Source organism: Heteronotia binoei, chromosome 2 (genome assembly GCF_032191835.1).
Source record: "Heteronotia binoei isolate CCM8104 ecotype False Entrance Well chromosome 2, APGP_CSIRO_Hbin_v1, whole genome shotgun sequence".
In the NCBI taxonomy this organism is placed as follows: domain Eukaryota; kingdom Metazoa; phylum Chordata; class Lepidosauria; order Squamata; family Gekkonidae; genus Heteronotia; species Heteronotia binoei.
The window spans coordinates 3,893,580-3,906,384 of NC_083224.1; the positions used below are offsets into that span (position 1 = coordinate 3,893,580).

General features: G+C 48.2%; 1 protein-coding gene across 1 annotated transcript in view; it reads left to right on the forward strand.

Moving 5' to 3' along the window:
• LOC132590281 (zinc finger protein OZF-like) overlaps positions 1 to 11,756 on the forward strand; it is a gene marked incomplete at its 5' end in the record, with an annotated part of 32,582 nt that extends 20,826 nt beyond the window's left edge. Inside the window, one exon of the mRNA XM_060263303.1 lies at positions 11,535 to 11,756. Within this exon, the coding sequence (XP_060119286.1) occupies positions 11,535 to 11,756 (222 nt within the window). The remainder of the gene's footprint in view (positions 1 to 11,534) is intronic.
• Positions 11,757 to 12,805: the final 1,049 nt, after the last annotated feature.

A 12,805-nucleotide genomic window follows, 5' to 3' on the forward strand; every position in this document is an offset into this window, starting at 1 on the left:
ATTTCATGCAACGTCATTTCCACCCCTGTCTATATCCACCCCCAGCCCAGACTCAAGGGTTGAGCTGGCAGAAGAATGGGATTCCTGGGTTTGGGCTCTGATCCAGCAGGGATGCTGTAACTTTAGGAACTCCAGAGTTCCCAGGGCACGTTTGAAGTCTGAAATATGTCAGCAGAGATTTTCACCCTGAGGCTCATGGGTACTTCTCTTCTGCCTCTCCCAGGATTTAGTAAAAAGTGTAAAAGAATTTGTTGAGTGTACACAGGGCTTGTCTCAGACGCCTGGGAAGGGGGTGCGTGAAGAAGGGACTGACAAAGCAAATGGAATAAGAAGTCAAACCCCTCCCTTCTTACTTTCTGTTATGAACAGGCAGTGGAGAGACGCTGTTGAGCCGCTGTCTTGCTGGAGGTGTGGAAACGGCTGCTTTACCTCCAGTCCAGGTAGGGGAGATGAGCGGGAGACAGCCTGGGTCCCCCTTCTTTCTCGGGGAAGGGTTGCTTTGTCAGTTGTATGCAAAAGTCAAACAGTTTCTAGCACATGCTGGGAAAGTGAAAGTCACTGAACTGCCACGTAGATCATCTAAGTGACAGAAGGTGGCTGGTTGCCAGATTGCATCAGCCTGAGCAATGTCAGCATGACTCAGCAGGAAGCTGATTGGTTACCTGGCTGGACCTGATGTATAAATGTACAAAGACACTTTACTGTGTGTGGGATATGTGTGGTGGAGGTGCAGCGGAGCACTCTGTCGGATTGGAGAGTGGAGGTGTAAATAAATTGTTCTATATCTGTCAACCTTATTCCTGTCTCTTCTTCAAAGTCTCTCACTCCTTTTTCGCCATATCTCTCGGCTTGACTTCGTGAACGAAGATTTAAGAAAGGTACAGTAGTCCACGTCTTCTGCAGGCTCGCTGGTGGCTGACAAGACCAATGCGGGACAGGCAGGTCCGGCCACAATGGCTGCAGGGAAAAGTCTGATTTGGTGTTGGTGCTGTAGCAGTGCGATTCTTCCTCAATCTCCTTTTGTCCTCAAGACCAGCTATGCGTGCATTCTCAAAGGAAGAGACAGCCTGGTGGATGGTGTGCCTCCATGCTTTTTGCGATCTGAGGCTAGGTCATACCACTGGTGATGGTTGATGCGACAAGTGCCAAAGGATTTCTTCAAGGAGTCCTTGTACCTCTTCTTTGGTGCCCCTCTATTTCGATGTCTGGTGGAAAGTTCGCCATACAGAGCAATCTTGGGAAGATGGTGGTTTTCCATCCTAGAAATATGCCCTGCCCAGCGCAGCTGCGTCTTCAACAGCAGTGCCTCGATGCTCGTAACCTCCGCCCTCTTGAGGACTTCAGTGTTGGTCACAAAGTCACTCCAGTGGATGTTAAGGATGGTGCGAAGGCAGCACTGATGAAAGCGCTCAAGGAGTCGCAGCTGATGACGGTATAAAACCCACGATTCGGAGCCGTAGATGAGGGTTGTCATCACAACCGCTTTGTAAACATTGATCTTTGTGCCTTTTTTCAGATGCTTGTTGCTCCACACTCTTTTGTACAGTCGGCCAAATGCACGGTTTGCCTTTGCCAGCCTGTTGTCAATCTCCTTGTCGATCTTGGCATCTGAGGAGATGATGCACCCCAGGTAGCTGAACTGCTGGACTGTCTTCAGAATTGATTCACCCACAGTGATGCAGGGAGGGTGATAATCTTCCTGGGGTGCAGGCTGGTGGAGAACTTCTGTCTTCTTCAGACTAACTTCTAGGCCGAATAGCTTGGCAGCCTCTGCAAAGCAGGACGTCATATGCTGCAGAGCTGATACCGAGTGGGAGACGAGTGCAGCATCATCAGCAAACAGTAGCTCTCGGATAGGTTTTTCCATTGTCTTGGAGTGGGCCTTTAGTCGCCTCAGGTTGGGCTGCCATCGGTACGATAGCGGATGTAGACACCATCGTCATCATCTAGATCTACTGCGGCTCTTTGAAGCACCATGCTAAAGAAGATCGTAAAGAGAGTTGGTGCGAGAACGCAGCCTTGCTTTACACCTGTGCCTGTTGGGAAGGTCTCCGAGAGATCGTTGCAGTGTCTGACTTGGCCTCGCTGAACTTCATGTAGCTGGATAATCATACTGAGGAACCTTGGGGGACATCCTAAACGTTCCAAGATTTGCCACAGGCCTTTCCTGCTAACGGTGTCGAAAGCTTTGGTAAGGTCGACAAAAGTCACATATAGACCCTTGTTCTGTTCCCTGCATTTCTCTTGGAGCTGCCTGAGAACAAATACCATATCGGTGGTGCTCCTGTTAGCTCTGAAGCCACACTGGCTCTCGGGGAGGAGTTCTTCTGCAATGGTGGGCACCAGTCTATTCAGGAGTATTCTGGCAAGGATTTTGCCTGCGACGGAAAGCAGGGTTATCCCCCGGTAGTTGGAGCAGTCTGACTTTTCCCCTTTGTTCTTGTGTAGAGTGATGATGATTGCATCGCGAAAGTCCTGTGGTAGTTTGCCTTGTTCCCAGCAGGTGACAAGTACTTTATGAAGTGTGCTATGTAGCACTGTGCCCCCATGCTTCCAGATCTCTGGTGGAATTCCATCAACTCCCGCTACCTTGCCACTTTTCAGTTGCTTGATGGCATTAACAGTCTCTTCTAGGGTGGGGATCTCGTCCAACTCTGTTTTCACTGGTTGAAGTGGAGTGAGGTGGATTGCTGAATCTTGAACTACGCGGTTGGCACTGACGAGAACCTGAAAATACTCTGACCAGTTCAGTATGGATGCCTTGTCTGTTAGGAGCACTTGGCCATCTGCACTACGCAAGGGACTCTGAGCCTGATATGATGGACCATATACGGCCTTCAGGGCTTCGTAGAACCCTCTTAAATCACCAGTGTCTGCACACAGCTGGGTTCTCTCTGCAGTCTTGGTCCACCACTCATTCTGAATGTCTTGAAGCTTGCGCTGGAGGTTGCTACATGCAGCGCGAAAGGTTGCTTTTTTCCCAGGACGGGAGGGCTGAGCAAGATGTACTTGGTAGGCAGATCTCTTTTTCGCCAGTAATTCTTGGATCTCTTGATTGTTCTCGTCAAGCTAGTCCTTGTTCTTCCTTGTGGAGAACCCAAGGACTTCTTCAGAGATCGACAGGATGGTAGTTTTTAGGTGTTCCCAGAGTGCTTCTGGAGAAGGGTCTGTGGGGCAATTGGGGTCCTCAGTTCTAGTCTGGAGTTTTGCCTGGAAGGCAGCTTTAACTTCAGCTGACTGAAGGCTGCCAACCTGAAACTTCCTCCGAGGGATGCCTTCTCTCCTGGGTGTGGGTTTAAAGTGAAGACGGAGATTGCAGCGTACTAGACGATGATCTGTATGACATTCTGCACTGGGCATTACTCGGGTGTGTAAGACATCTCGAAGGTCTCTGTGGCGCACCAGAATGTAGTCGATAAGGTGCCAGTGCTTGGACCGTGGGTGCATCCAGGTTGTCTTCAGACTATTCTTCTGCTGGAAGATAGTGTTGGTGATGGAGAGCTGGTGCTCCGTGCAGAATTCTAGCAGGAGGCGCCCGTTATCATTGCAGTTGCCAATGCCGTGTTTGCCAAGTACTCCTTTCCAGGCTTCCGAGTCTTTACCTACTCTGGCATTGAAGTCCCCAAGGATGATCACCTTGTCCTCTGTAGGGGTCTTATGTACGAGGTTGCATAGATCAGCATAGAACTTGTTCTTTTCAGCAGGATCTGCTTGAAGGGTTGGGGCATACACACTAAAGAGTGTTGCATGCTGCTTGTTTTGAAGTGGGAGGCGCGTGGATCTGAGTGACCTGTTGGCAAATTTTCGAGTTTGGAGGCAATGGAGTTCCTGACCATGAAGCCGACGCCAGAAAGGTGGCTCTCAGCCTTTGGCTTACCCGACCAGTAGAGGGTATAGCCAGCACCGTGTTCTTGAAGACTACCTTCCTCAGGAAAACGGACCTCACTGAGGGCTGCTATATCGATATTCCACCTAAGAAGTTCGTGGGCAACTAGAGCAAAGCGTCGTTCAGGCGACCACTGTCTACTGTGTCAAGCAAGGTTCTGATGTTCCAGCACGCAAGCTTTAGTCTTTGCACACTTTGTGAGGCAGGTGCATGCCTTTTCCTTATTGTTATTTTTTGACCGCAAGTAAGGATGCCCGTTGACCGCAGCTTGCCAACTGGGGGGAGATGGAGACGAGCTTTGTTTAGGCCACCTTTTTAAGGCCCCTCTCCATGCGGAGCAAGCAGTGCTGTCCCTAGATAAGGCTGCTTGGTCGTTCAGGGTGCTGCCGAAAAATGCTTTTGTCTCCGGGTCAGCATCAGGCGACCAATACCCTGAACCGCCTACATGCAGGATCGGAACTGTGGCTTCCAGTGGCATCTTCCACCTGCCGTTTTGCCCCTTGCCCATCGCTGCAGGACTTGGTGCGTTGTGGGTTGTGGGTGTGGACATGCCCTTCAGGCCTGCGCAGAGGAATTTTTAGGTGAAGCGCAGTGTGCGCGGTACTGGCTCCACCCTTTCACCTTGGGGTCATCTGCCATGGCCCAGTAAGCCGGGACGCCGGCAGCGAGTCCTCCAGATGGTAGGTGTTACATTAACGAGCTCTGTCTGCCCGGGTTTGATGTTAGAGTTACCTTCTCTTGGCTGGTGAGGTTAGTGAACCCGGCCTGCCCATCCGGTTATACCGCTGGACATTCGGTTGCACCATGACATGACAAACTGTGAAAAATGGGGTGGACCAGCGAGAAGGTGTTGCCACGGATGCAGTAATGTAGGAGAGGCCATTGCAGTGCCCATCTGCTAGGCATTACCAGACAGTGACCACGCGACGTTCACTACACCGGGAAAGGAGAGGTGATGTATTGCGCCTACACTTTCCCTGAGGGGGCAGGATACCCCCCCCCCCCTTTTTGCCATATAATTATTTATACAAGCCCTCAAATGCTCCTTTTATTTCCTCTAAGTTTTGTGTTACCTTTTTATTTACCCTAATACTTCTCACTCTTTGCCTTTGTTTCTTATTTTTTAGAAAATTTGCCAGTCTCTTAGCTGAGTTGAGAGTATTTCTCTGATATTCGTTTTTTACCATGAGCTGTTTCCTCCATAACGCCATAGAATCCAGATCGTCTAGCTTTTTCTGTAAGTCCCTGATTACCTTGTGTCTGATGGGACAAAACTTCTGTGCTTCATCTTTTTGCAGTTTACCTAATTCTTGAAGTCTCTTCTCTGTCTACGTACCATTTTTTATCTCCTTCTCTTTCATGATACATTGTCCTCTGATCACTGCTTTAGCTGCGTCCCATAAGACATTTATTCCCACTGTACCCCTATTCTCTTGAAAGTATAACTTTGTTTGTTCCATAATTTGTCTTTTATCCTTATCCTTAAGCATAACCATATTATTGTATCTCCATGTTCTTTTGGTTTGCTTGTGTGTTATTTTAAGTTCTACACTTATCGGGGCATGATCTGATATCCATATTGGGTGGGTAGTGACATTTTTAATTTCCCAGTTGCATGTTCTATTAATTAATACATAGTCTAGACATGAAGTCGTTTTGTATCTCCCTGAGAGGTATGTGGGTTCAGGCACCAAATTAAGGGCTTTATATACTTCAATTAAGTTCCATTGTCTCCAATTTATTTTTTTATCTTTATTAACATCCTCATTAAAGTCTCCTGTTAATATCACCTCTTCTTCGATAAATCTGCTAGCTTTTTTTAGAACTTTTAATAAATAAGTCTTCTGTCCTGTATTTGGGGCATATATATTTATCAATGTTGTTATCCTGTTTTCAACCAAACACTTAACTATGACAAATCTTATGTTTAAGAGATGTGAGGACCCAACAGGGATAACAAGCTTAGTTTATATGGTCCCCGTATGGTACAGGATGAGACGGTACAGGATGTCTGGCTTGGCACAGGTAAAGGGAGCGGAGATCAGAGCCTTTCTCACCCGGACCATTGTAGAGATTGCATTTGATTGGATCTAATTCGGGGGGAAACACGGGGAAGCAAATAAATATATGGAAATTGGAGACGGATGTGCAAATGTACCCTTTTTGATTGTGGAATGCTGAGGGTCATTAACTGTTGTCATGCTCTTCAGCCCTGCAAGTGCACTCAGCACTGAGAGTTCTTTCTAGTTGAGAGGAGAGTCCTGAGGAGCTGGTTTTCAGCCTCCCCCAAAGATCTCCTCTTTGCTGGAGAGGCTAAGCTCGTAACATCCTTCAAGAGCAAAGCAGAGTCAATTCACTTTCCCAAAGAACCAAGGAGGCATATCTAACATAGTTTGGTACGTTACATTCATTGCATTACATAGCAAAATGAAACTAAAACTGATCTACAAACCACAAGAAGCACTTTTCTTCTGCTCCACTGGGGCAATTCTCATTTGCTTTCCTTGTGACATGTAATTCTCTCTGTCTCTCTTTCCCCCACTGCAGAAAGAAGCCTCTCTTTATAGTCAAGTCACTAAAGGGACATTGACACAGTCGGAGGTGGCCCAAGAGAAGGGGAAGGGGATGGAAGAGCAGGACCCAGAAGGACGTGGAGCCGGAAAGATGGCAAGCAGAGGCCCCCGTCCCACCCTAGCTGGAAGCAGCGCTGAATTCTGGGAAAGCCCTGTGCCAGAGGTTCTGCCTAAGGACACCGTGACCTCAGACGCACATTTCCAACACTTCCGGCAGTTCCGCTACCATGAGACTGATGGGCCCCGAGAGGTTTGCAGCCAGCTCCATCGCCTTTGCAACCACTGGCTGGAGCCAGAGAACCGCACCAAGAAGCAGGTCCTGGACGTGGTGGTTCTGGAGCGGTTCTTGGCCCTCCTGCCCCAGGAAATGCAGTGCTGGGTCAGAGGATGTGGGCCGGAGGCCAGTTACCAGGCGGTGGCCTTGGCCGAAGGTTTCCTCCTGAGTCAGGCAGAGGAGAAGAGGCAGCCAGAGCAGCAGGTTAGGGGGTTTCTTCCAGCTACGTTCCATTCAATATCTGAGCTTCTCCTAAACTTTTCCTGAGAGATATTTGTCCAAGTGTTAATCCTCCAAATGGGAGATTTCTCTGCCTCCTTTAGAAGCTTCTTCTAGAGAATTTCTACTCCCTCCAGATAACTGAGCAGGTCTGCTGATGGAAGGGTGCAGAGTCTGGGAGTGGGGCAGTATCCAGTGCATGGTCTCTTTTCCATCCCGTCTCTTACCCCTTTCCCTCACTGCCGTTTCAGATGTGGGGACCATCGGTGAAGGCAGAAGCTGCATTCTCTGGGGCAGACGGAGCTTCCTTGGAGCAAGGGCAGAGGGCTCAGGCCCAGGAGGGTGCCCAAGATGCCCTCTCCTCTGGTAAGGACTCTTTGTGCCTGGAGGCGATTGGGGCACCCCGTGAATGTGATGGGGAGAGCATTAAGGTCAGGAAAAGAATTAAATAGGTCTCCACAGAACACACAGCACTCAATATCCACTAACCCTCATTCTTCTCCAAGGGGATCGTAGAGGGCAAGTCCTCTCACTCATTATTCATCTTCCACCTTCCTTCCATCAGAGGAGGTCAAGGTGGCTCCAAAAAGAAAGGCAGACAAACTGGGGCAGAGCTATTCAGCTTGGTGACTACAGGGAGCTTCAGCCTTCTGGGGCAGCAGAGCGCTGGAGACCAGTTCCTAGAGGCCAATAATCAAGGGGGAAATGTGACTTCTGTGCCTGTGCTTATAGGGGCATCTGAGGGGCCACTGTGGGAAACAGGATTGTGCAATTGGGATGACAGGGTGTGGCCGGAACCCCAGGAGATTTGGGGAGGCCTTAGTGTGAAGCTTGGCACTGAGAGTACCCTAGATCAGGGGTGTCAAACTCCTTCGTTAGGAGGGCTGGAGCTGAAACAAATGGGACTTTGTGGGGCCAGGCCGTGTATCTCATAAAATATATTGCCAGGTAGTGGAGATCAATGTTCCCTCTATGCTGTGGGGGCTTGTGAGGAAAAATTCTACTTTGTGAGCTACTGGTATTAAAGTTATGAGGTACTGCATGAATTAGCTTTTTCTGTGGCCATTTTTCCTGAGCTAAGACAAAAATGTGTGAGCTGGAGGCTAAAAAGCTGTGAGATAGCTCACACTAACTCAGCTTAGGGGGAACATTGGTGGAGATATAAACTTTTTAACGGACACAGACAAACACAGTTAAAAGATATTTTTAAACTTAATACAAACATGCTTGAAACTTTTCCAATTTTTTTAAAGTTTGAAAGGTTGAGGATCAGTGGAATTTGGCAGTGCAATTTTGAAATAAAAAAAGCACAAAGGGTCTCACTCTGTGGAAACAGTGAAATGGCATTGTAAGCTTCTCCCCCACCCCCAAATCTACTCAGGTTGGCAATGGCTTTCCAGTACAATATCCCCCTTTGGCTGTGGGTTCCCACATTAGAGTACTCACTAGATTGGGGCCATTCAACAGATAAGCTGGCTGAAAGCATCAACCTTTTGTTTGCAAGGACATAACTCCAAGAAGCGGGAGTTTGAGCTGCCTATAGGAACTCTGAAAATGTAACCCTCTCCAATCTATTTGAAACCATTGTAGAGCAAAGACAAAGCTGCAAGGAAAACATGGAACGGACCTTAAAATCCACCCCACGTTCTCCTTGCAGCAGCAGCAGCAAAGAAAGGCAGGAAGAGCCGGGAACTGAGACTCAGCCTGGGAGCTTCAAGGGGGGCTTCAAAGAGCTTTTGAAGCTACCAGCTGAAGGAGACTCTGCCTCAGAGCTTCAAAGAGCCTGAAAACTGAAAGGGAGGTAGTCTTCGAGGTTCAAAGGGTAAGGACAAGACGGGGTAGAAAAGAGCTCCGTGGGCCTGATCAAAGCCCTGGGTGGGCTGCTTCTGGCACGCGGGCCGAGTGTTTGATACCCCTTCCCTGGATTCTCCAGTAATGCTCCAGTGACATCTGGGATTTGGGCTGAATGCGATGGTGACCTTTCATGCAACGTCATTTCCACCCCTGTCTATATCCACCCCCAGCCCAGACTCAAGGGCCCAGCCAGCAGAAGAATGGGATTCCTGAGTTTGTGCTCTGATCCAGCAGGGATGCTGTAACTTTAGGAACTCCAGAGTTCCCAGGGCACGTTTGAAGTCTGAAATATGTTGGCAGAGATTTTCACCCCGAGGCTCATGGGTATTTCTCTTCTGCTTCTCCCAGGATTTAGTAAAAAGTGTGAAAGAATGTGTTGAGTGTACACAGGGCGTCCTCTCGGACGCCTGGGATGGGGGTGCGTGAAGCAGGGAGTGACAAAGCAAATGGAATAAGAAGTTAAACACCCTTCTTCCTTTCTGTTATGAACAGGCAGTAGGGAGATGCTGTTGAGCCGCTGTCTTGCTGGAGGTGTGGAAACGGCTGCTTTACCTCCAGTCCAGGTAGGGGAGATGAGCAGGAGACAGCCTGGGTCCCCCTTCTTTCTCCGGGAGGAGGGCTTTTGCTCCCACAGTTTCTACTACGGTCCAGATGAGAGAAGATCAAAATGCAGCTCCCTTTCCCCATGCCAAGCCGTATATCCTGTTCCGCCCCAGACTTCTCCCTTCCAGTGTGCAATGTCTGTCCGGCATGGAACAGGCTTCCTTGGGAGGTGGTGGGCTCTCCTTCCTTGAAGGTTTATTTATTTTATTTTGTTATTTTGCGGATTTCTAGTGCGCCCTTTCCCAAGTCGGATTCAGGGCTGATTACAATATAATAAAATAATTAAATCCCACAATAAATTAAACAGTTAGTTAAAACCATTAAAAAGAAAGAAAACAAGAAAGATGGCTAGATGGCCGTCTGACAGCAAGGCAGATCTTGTGAATGTAGGGGGAGGGGTTTGTGAGTTTCCTGCATTGTGCAGGGGGTTGGACTAGAGGACCCTGGAGGTCTCTTCCAACTCTAGGATCTTGTGATCGCTGACGAGGGAATCTGCTTTTTCTTTCAGTGCCCCGTTTCCTTTGAGGAGGTTTCTGTCTGCTTCACCCCAGGAGAGTGGGCCCTGCTGGATCCGGGCCAGCGGACTCTCTACAGGGAAGTCATGCAGGAGAACTATGGAAGCGTCATCTCTCTGGGTAAGGAGCTTTCACAGGGGCCAAAGGTGTGAGTTGGTACACCTGCAATGATGCAGGAATCAAACTGTTGAACAGCAATACATCATGTTGAGGCCTTTCCAGCTTTGGTGAGGGGCGACTGAGACCAGTGTTGTGGCCGTCACCGAAGCCTGAGAAGGTGTCCCGGATAACAATGTTTGGTAAAACCGTTTTGGAGAAACCATATAATCTTTTTGTACATTACAACAGCACAAGAAAGGTCCATTCTCACATTACAATATTACGAGAGAGGCAAGCCCGTAGCTAAGGGGGGCCCCAGGGAGGCACGGCCCCTCTACCCAACTCCTCCTCAACATGTATGGCCCCTTTTTTCCCCGTCGCTCTTACGGCCCCTGATCTCTGCGCTGCTGTTCTTGCTGCCCTCGCCTGATCTCCGCACTGCTTGTCTGGCTGCCTCCGTCTGATCTCCCTGCCACTGCTCTTGCGGCCCCTGCCCAAACTCACCGCCGCTTTTCTGGTGGCCCCCACTCTCATCACCACTCTTGTGGCCCCCACCTGAATTCCCACTGCTGCTCTGTGGGCCCCCCCCCCCCCAAATTTTTTTCTTCTGGTCCCCTCCACCAGAACTTTTCTGGCTACGGGCCTGGAGAGAGATCCAGTGAGCCTCTCAGATTTAGATGAGATATAGGCTCATTTTGTCAATGAACTTCTTCCTCAAGAGTAGTCCTTATTTCTTTCAGGGTTGTCAGCCTCTTGTAACAATTGAATGTAAATGCTCTTCTGCAACATCTTTTTCTTCAAGTTCTCTCATCCTGGGATAAACCATGGCGATAACAACAGGACACACCACAAAGCTGAGTGGAAATAGATAATTTTTAAATTTTAAGATATTGTTAATTCTTGTTAAAAACTTGCAACTCAATCCCACTTAAGTGTATATATATATTTATTAGGAGCTTAAGCCAGTCCTGAACCACTTCTTTAAGCAGATGCAAAAGCCTTCTGAAGCTTGCTGGCAAATTGCTGTCTACAATAATTTTATTAGGAGCAAGCCCTTCCTTTTGATGGCAGAAAGCAAGCTCCAAAAGGATTGAATGGCAAGTTTCTGGGTGCACATTGGACCTTTCTTGTAATATTGTAATGTGAGAATGGACCTTAATTGTGTTGTAATGTACAAAAAAATCATATGGTTTTTCTAAAAAGGTTTTATGAAACATTGTTAGCCAGTACATCACAGGGTTTGTTTCTCTTGTTGTGTGTAATGTGAAGTGTGATCCCGTTTTGTTGGTGTTACTGAGAAGGTGTCCCGGCTGGAGGCAAAGGTGGAGATGAAAGAGAACCTGAGAAAGAATCTGGAAGGGGCCAGATCCTCATTTCTCTGCTGCTTACATTTACAACACCCCCTCCCGTCTGGATGGGAATACAAACATCCCCTTTGACTGTGACCTGAAAAAGATCCTGTCAAGAACCCAAGCCTGGGTCCCCCTGGTATTATACTTCTACCTCTGTAGTGTCAGGTGGTCCGAATGACCCAATCGAGGGTCCTCCCTGATGGAATCTTCCAGAAGCTGTCAGCACCCACCCAGTCCCCCCTAACTCCTGGTTACACACCTGGATACAGGTTCTCAGGATTCACCAACGGCAGCCTTGAGAAAGAGAAGGTGGGGGGACGGGGTGAAATCATCAACACCTGCAAGTCAGACGGACCATTTAATACTCACAGTAACCCTTGAGGGGAACTAGGCTGCTTTGCCTCACAGATCTGTCCCTCTTACACTGGCTGGGATTGCGGGCTAAGCTCCTGACCATGATTCCACAAGAGTTTTTACTTCTGAATTTATGTAAATCCTCTTCTGCAACATCTGTTTTTGTTTTTAAGTTTTCTCATCCTGGGATAAACCATGGCGATAACAACAGGACACAGTTGTTACTGAGACAGTTCTCGATAGAAGAATGATTACTTTTTCTTTCTCTCTCTCTGCAAATGAAGCCAGAAGTATAAGAGAAACTTTGGTGGAGAAAGACAATCGCCTTGCACCCAAAGAAAAGCTGGGTAGTTTCTCAAGAGGATCTCAAGAGCATATTTCCTTCCCAAAGGAGCTGGATGAGGGTAAGTGTCATTCAGTTAGGCCAAGAAAGACCCATGGGGGAGTTTGGATTGACTCCGGAAGAACATTTAGTTATTTATTTTATTTTTATTTCTTGCACTTGTATCCCGCCCTCCCCAAACGGGCTCAGGGCGGCTAACAACGGTCACAATTCGGTGACAGATTCACATTATAACAAGAAAACATTATTAAAACATTAAAATATTAAAACAAATACAGTTCAGATGGCGCTCTCTGCCTGTTTTGAATTAATTTCTGATGCTCTTGTGGGGTAGATAGTATACACCCCCATAGATGTTAAAAGTGCCTCCACTTTGTTATTAAAAGCCTGCCTGAGCAGGTATGTCTTACAGGCCCTGCGGAATTGTGATAAATCCCGCAGGGCCCTGGTCTCCTCAGGGAGGGCCTTCCAGAGGGCAGGCGCAGCCACGGAAAAGGCTCTTGCCCTTGTAGTGGTCAAACGGTCATCCTTTAGCGCGGGGATCTTTAACAGATTTAACGAGCTTCATCGTAGTGCTCTCTGGGGCTCGTGTGGGGAAAGGTAGTCCAGAAAGTAGACAGGTCCCAAGCCATATAGGGCTTTAAAGGTCAAAACCAGCACTTTGAACCAGGCTGAGAACACTACAGGCGATCAGTACAGCGTCTCCAGCGCAGGTTGGTACAATCATACAACC